We start from the raw sequence: 7,161 nt of genomic DNA on the forward strand, positions 1-7,161 counted from the left end.
TGGGGACCCGGCCGGGGCAATATGATTACTCGTACCATATGGTCGGGCAGCTTATGTATACATACTTGGTATGATATTTATGATGTAAGTTAGCATGCATTATTCCGTTTTAAGTGACATTCAGTTACAGGCTGTTTCCTTACTTGAAGTTCCCTTATTTCTTCGATACGTTATTATTGTTCATGCCTTACATACTCAGTACAATGTTCATACTGACGTCCTTTCTTTTTTGGTTTGTGTTCATGCCCACGAGGTAGACGGAGATGGCCAGTTCTAGCGGCTACTCGACGGACTTACAGAGGCACTCCCCTTGTCGGAGGTGCCATTTTGGTACATTATTTTGTATATATATACTTGGGCACGACGGGGTCCTGTCCCGTCCTTATGTCTCAGTATTCTAGTAGAGGCTCGTAGATACGGATGCGTGGGTAGTAGTTGCCTCATAGATACGTTAGTGTATATTCTTGTATATCATTTTTTGCAGCCGTGAGGGCTTATGTATAATTATGTATTGCCTTGGAGATTATATATGCTCAGGTATGATGATTAGCATAATGAGTGGTGCTCGGTAGTCAGCTTCGAGTACCCGTCATGGCCCCCTAATCGGGTCGTGACACCGTTATTGGTCAAGTGAATTGATTGACTGTTGTTCGACATTTCGAGGTTAACATGTGAATCACAAATTTCAAGAGAACAAGTGAGGGTTGTAAACAAATCACCACTATTATCCTTAGCCCCACGGTGGGCGCCTAACTGTTTACCCCTCAAGTAGGTAACAATTGAATTTATACGCTGTTAAAGGATATGTGGTGTAATCTATTTATCAAATAATGAAATATGTAATGACAATTAAGGATATGTAATGAACAAGAAAAGTAATAGCCTTAATTGTCAATTGATGGACACCGTGAATTGGTGGGTTGAGCAATGGGCTTGATGCCCGAGCCAAATCTTATCAATAACTTAGGAACTTGAGTGGTTCTGAGAGTAAGAATGTAAGAGTAATGAGAATCAAATGCCCTCATGAGAGGATTCACCTATATGTATATAGTACAAGAGTTAGAGCTCTAAATGGTAACTAAATCTGTTAAGGAGATAGTGATCTCGACGATCTCGGGTGCCTCAACGGTTGATAACGTGACGGTTGGCGCAACGGCCGGCGAGAAATCAGTTGCAGGTCGAATTTCTCGCGTTCGTGTCAACTAGCGTCCCTCCGGTTTATGATCCCTCAGCTTTATTCTATCCGGCTGGTTGAACCCGAACCGATGTTACATCTCAAAGCCAACTCTCATATCTTGCTCCGATCTTCCGTCGACGAACCCAAACATTTTACCCCGGTTTATACCGTATACAAATATATAAGTGATTATGGGTGTGCTCAAGCAAGTTTTCAAATGATGCCGTTGTTGATTAATATTAATCCATAGAATGCAGGAGCTACAAAAAAGACTTTTCCTTTTTGCTTATTTGCCTCGTTTGTTTCTCTCTTTTTTTTTTTTTTTTTTTTTGTTCTTTTTTTTTCTTTTGTTTTTATGGGTTTGGCTTGGGGTTTTTTTTTTTCTGGGGGGGGAGGGGGGGAGGGGGGTAACAAAAGCTGATTAGACTAATCTTGTTCGTTGCTTTGGTTCCAGGTCCTTATAGCTTCCAAGACTGCTTGTTTTACCATTTGGGCATCTACGCATTCAATTTGTCCTTCATTCTGCAATAACAACTCTATTAGCCAAGTCTATGCATTTAGTTCACCTACATTAACGTCAAAAGATTATTTACATTATCAACAGTTCACCACCCTCTTAATGAGAAGTGATTTTGAAATCAGTCTGAGCAAACCTGAAAAACTTTTTCCACAAATAATATTACTTTGAGCAATTAATTTCAAAAATTTCATTGAAATCGTACGTATGTCAAATTAAATATGTAATTTCAACAAATACATACAAAATGCACCATTATCATAATAGCTTACCACATGTGGTTAAGGTTTCGAATTGATATGCGTAACACAATCTTGTAACCGTTTGTTTCTAAATTTTGTTGTAAAGGACAATTATTACGCTAATAGTATCATTTATTTTTTTCGTCTTGAATATTTTAATTATTGAAGAACATTTTAGAACAATGAATGTGGTATAAGAACAGAATTAATTAAACGTATTTCAGATAATACAAAGGAACTTCCTATAATATGGTTTCTGTAATATTTAATGAGTTTAACTTTTGTGCACCGTCAGTGTGTAATACTATTTACACCATCAAGTAATTTTAAATGTAATATATATTTACTTTACTTATTTATTTACAATTTATGACAAAAAAAAAAACATTAAAGGAAAACTGAATTCTAATTGTAATTAACCAAAATTCTTTCCTTTTCCAGCATTATTTACTAAAAAGACGTTTTTCATGATTTTCATCATCTTCTTTTTTCTTCAACTTTCATGGTTTTCATCTCAGTACAGTAACTCTCAACACCAAAACTATTTTATCATTGAATGCTATTTACTAAAGTATTATTTTCTCTCAACATCATGGTAAATTAACCACTGAAGTAATCCTTCAACCCCCAAATTATGAATCTTAAAAGAAATAATTAGTCAACATGACAATAAAAAATCCAAAGTTTGTGGTTCAAATAACGAGGTGGTTATGTACAAGTCACACGTGAAGTTATAAACAACTGCATGGACAAAAATTATTTGTAGACAAGTACACCTTTCATCCCAATTTAAGTATTTTGTAGTCCCCCAAAAAAAAAAAGTTTCAAAATAACTATTGCTTTAAAATCTCAAGACAGAATTCATTACTATTTTCTAGTTTTATCATTTCTATTAAAGGAGTAAAAGATTATTAGCAGTACTCATTTTTCAATAATAATACTTCCAATAAAAAATAAATAAGAGCACCTTTGTAAATTGCACCTTATACTTAATTTTTTTTAATAAGTTAAAATCTTAAAGAAACTTAAAATGAGACGGGGGAGTATAACAGTTAAGAAGAAATTATTATTTTTCCATAGACATGCGAAAAAGTATTTAAATTTAAAAGAAAAATATAGAGAGGAAATTAGAGACACCAACAACAATAACAAAAATCCCAGTGTAATCTCACAAGTAGGGTCTGAGGAGGGTAGAGTGTACACAGACTTTATCCCTTATCTTGGGAAGGTAGAGACTAAGCTATTTCCGAAAGACCCTCGATTCAAGGCAAGATGAAAAAGAGGCAATAGCAACAAGCAGAAAAAACAACAAGATGATAAGGTAAGATGAAAAGGAGGCAATAGCAACAAGCAGAGAAAAAACAAAACGAGATAGTAATAAGGTAATCGAGGCTAAAAAAACAACAGGTTATAATATAGGCTTAGGAATAAGACTGAGAAATAGAATTCCTTACATCACTAACAGCTTCAAGGCGAAAACTATCTGAACAAGAAATCCTAGCATCTGATAATTCAAGGCCAAGCTGTTCAAAGGCTTCCAATATGGAGACTAGCAAACCAGGGCTATTCTTTTCTGTGAACACATTTGTTATGAATCCCTTCTCTAGGGTTTCTACTGTAACCTGTAGTGTAAAGTTAGACAATATCTCAGTATTATACAATGTACTGCACTATATATAGGATTGTATATATATTTGAAGAAAAAAACGTAACTATATGAGCGTACATGAAACGAGAAAATAAGGGAACTACAGGAATGTAGATAAAGTAGAGTCTAGATAATGCTTTCAACATGTTAGGATTTAAGGTATATACATTTAAACCGCAAAGAGTTCTTCACATTATCAATACCGTTTAACGTGTAATAGTAGGTCAGTTATTGCTTTTATCAAGTTACCAATTAATCCTTATCATACAAATTTACATGTAACTACCATGTAAATGACCTGATTGTGTAACTATCTTTTATAGTTTACACCATCAGTGTATTGAACTTAAACTCTTTAAGAATTGAGTATGTGTTTTGTACACTGATAATATAAGGATTTTTACGCGATTAGGTCACTTTTACGTATTTTAACAGGTAATTTATCTTATTTTTAAAATGACAAATCTCCCATTTTAAGTAAGTTTACTTGTATATATCATTTGGATGACCTGATAGTGTAAATAAAATTACACTGACGGTATATATAATTTATACTGTGAAAAATTATAATTGGCAACTCTTTTCTTGGCAAAAATTATTGATCAAGCCTCTACATTACGAATTAATACAGTAACAATTTCCTAAGAAGACATACGTTTGGAGCACGTAAAAGTAAGTTAATTTATTGTAACATCAAACAATGTAAAAGTAGTTTTTGAAAAAGTACATAGTACCCTGTCATTTTTCGCTTTTCGAAATTCAAATTGAGGGAACTGTGATCAACATCTTAAACTGTATTTTTTCATTATATTGGCCTGAGATGAATAACATCTTATGGTACTTTTTGTGTAGTTTTTGAATATCTAAGTTGATGTAATCCAATTTACCTCCGAAGATTAGTCTAACTGACTCTAGATAAGTGAAAGTGTCACATAAATTGGGACAGAGAAAGTAACTTGGTACTTAAAAATTGGAGATATGTATAATTCAATTAATTAGTCTCTATTCATTTCTGTGGTAAATGGACGAAACACAAAAAGAAAAGAAAAAATGTAGGCACTGCTTCTACTACAAGAGGATAATAATATAAAGTTGACCTTTTGGTAGTCATGTGATACTCTCGACGAAACTATTCAACAAAGAGGAAGCTAGGGAATAAAGGGTCTCATGAGTTATTGAAAAAGGGTTTATTTGCGGATCGTTCAAATTAATCCCACATCAGAAAGGAATGGAAAATCTTGAACTATAAAAATAAGGCTTTTAACTAACATGTGCAATGCACTTTTAGACTAGCAATTAGTCTTAGTGACAAATTTGTGGTCCATTAGACCAAAATGGACAACCTATACATCTATAGACAGGTTATTACAGTCCTGTGCAGCATAAAAAGCTTTTCATTGAATTTTTCGTCGTACTTTGTAATTTCTTATGTTAATCAATGAAATGCTCGACTTACCCAAAAAAAAAAAGGGGGGGGGGGGGGGGGGGGGGGTGAAGAAACCTCATTTGATTTATAACTTATGAAAACTCTTACTTGAGTATCTATTGGAGCTTGGACACAATGTTTGACTATGCATTCAAGTATAAGGAAAATCACCAATTGAGATTCTTATTTCTACTTTCGAGAGACAAATATTTCATCATTGACGAAGACTTAATTATTAGATGTAGATTATATGTATATTCTTTTATGTAATTATATATGCACAGTTTCATCTCAATGTTCTTTAATAGCTTACACAAATTCCTGAAAATAAGTACTCCAGAAATTTCCAGCTTCACTCATCTATTTAATTAAAATTGATTGATAAGAAGGGATTTTTTTTTTGTTACGAATTAATTTTGTTACTATGACTTGTAACTATTTGGCTCGACTTGAAAGCTCATGTGCAGCACCTACTGCATTTTCTAATAATTTGTAGTTATTAATGCTATCCATCTTTTAGCAAAATAAAGAAAGTTCAAATTGATGATTTACATGCCCAAAACAACAAACTAATTAAATTTCTCAAAGATGGATATGGCTAAGCTATACATACCACTGGTAAAGAATCTTCATTATCATGATCATGAGAAGGTTGTGACGTTGAAACATCTTCATTTAACTTGTCAATCCTTTCTTTTAATTCCTCTATATACTTTGATGCATGGGCAATGATTGATGTCTTATTCACCTGAAAAATTAACCAATAAGTCTAACAATACATTTCTAAATAAAGCAACCAATTTTAACAACAAAACAAAATAAAAAGAACTAAACGATTTACTGTTTAACCTTCACTGTACACACATTGTAAAAAGTTGAGCTTAAAATTAATTTTGGATATCTTGTATAGAATCCGATTCAGAAAACTGAAGTGGTTTCATTAGAAGATAAATTAACACTTATTAATCCAATCGGCTACTCTAAAAAGGATTTAAATACTTCTTTCATCAATATGGTCCTGGAATACGAAAGATCGAAAACCCAAAAAAGAAAGCGGAAATAAAAAGAGTTAATTAATCCTTTTGAACCAATAAAATCAGCATAAAACACGAAGATAATGGTCAAAAACACATCTGAACTAACACTTTTTTCGCGAGTTCCACACCATACTATCAGATGTTTCCTTTTTTTACCTTAACTATCACTATCTATGTATTAAAACATACCTAGTTGAGTAGATAGTGATAGTTTAGGTAGGAAAAGGAAACAACTAATAGTTGGCCTAATCAACTTCGAGGTTTGTTTTAATACATAGATGGTGATAGTTCAGGTAGGAAAACGGAACACAGGTGATAGTTCAGATAAGAAAAGGGAACAACTAATAGTTGAGGTGTGAAACTCGCAAAAAAGTGATAGTTCAGTTGTGTTTTTGACCATTAACTCTAAAACATATAAGGGGAATGAATGAAATTAAAGCTGAGAGTAGTTTTACTGAAGGAGAATTAGTAATTGAACCGAGTTGCTCCAACTGTTGATTGAGCAATGCTTTTTTTTGCTCTTTGGATCCCATGCTGTTTAATTTCTTCTTCCCTTTTTGCTTTTATGTTTTTGGGATTGGGAAAATTTTTGCCTTTTCTTCTTCTTGACACTCATATTGCTGCTGCTTTATAATGGCATTTTAAAGAGAAGATGAGCTTTCAAGGACATATATGATCTGTTTGTTTGTATCCTGCATGAGTAGTACCACAAGGTTCACAGGAGATTATGACGTACTGATAATTTAATTGGTCATAAAGAAAAAGAGAATTGGAAATGACTGACTTGGCCTTTCCTTATCAACCCTTTACCAAGAGCTTTCTTAAGTAAAAAATAAACTTTAAATTCCCATAAAAATGAATAGTCATTTAGCTTAATTTATGAGGCCATTTCGTTTTATTTTTTCTCTTTTAAAGTTTTCTTTGTATCGGTGCGTCCACGTGTAGAGAGAGAGAAATTTTTCTAAAAACGTATAGAGAGATAGAAGAGGAGACATTGTCTGATCAAAATATTTGGATCTAATACATATTTGAATATTACGATCCATAAGATTGAGCGTCAAATTTGAATAATAGATTAAAAAAAATGCGAGCACTAAATAATTAAGTCTTTTAT

The 7,161-nt window shown here is 33.0% G+C and overlaps 1 protein-coding gene across 2 annotated transcripts in view; it reads right to left on the reverse strand.

Annotated features, from left to right (window-relative positions):
- The window catches only part of LOC132056884 (transcription factor bHLH61-like), a 9,060-nt gene extending 2,297 nt beyond the window's left edge, over positions 1-6,763 (reverse strand). Inside the window, exons 1-4 of one of the 2 annotated variants that reach the window (XR_009414998.1) lie at positions 6,503-6,763; positions 5,624-5,758; positions 3,391-3,558; positions 1,038-1,699 (exon numbers count right to left, since the gene is read on the reverse strand). Coding sequence is in view for 1 of the 2 variants with exons in the window: in XM_059449289.1 (XP_059305272.1) it covers positions 1,604-1,699; positions 3,391-3,558; positions 5,624-5,758; positions 6,503-6,580 (477 nt within the window). In the remaining variant the exon portion in view is untranslated. Of the gene's footprint in view, positions 1-941; positions 1,700-3,390; positions 3,559-5,623; positions 5,759-6,502 lie in introns of those variants that run through there. The other variant, XM_059449289.1, reaches the window with a different exon arrangement.
- Positions 6,764-7,161: the final 398 nt, after the last annotated feature.

This window comes from Lycium ferocissimum, chromosome 5 (genome assembly GCF_029784015.1).
Source record: "Lycium ferocissimum isolate CSIRO_LF1 chromosome 5, AGI_CSIRO_Lferr_CH_V1, whole genome shotgun sequence".
NCBI lineage: Eukaryota > Viridiplantae > Streptophyta > Magnoliopsida > Solanales > Solanaceae > Lycium > Lycium ferocissimum.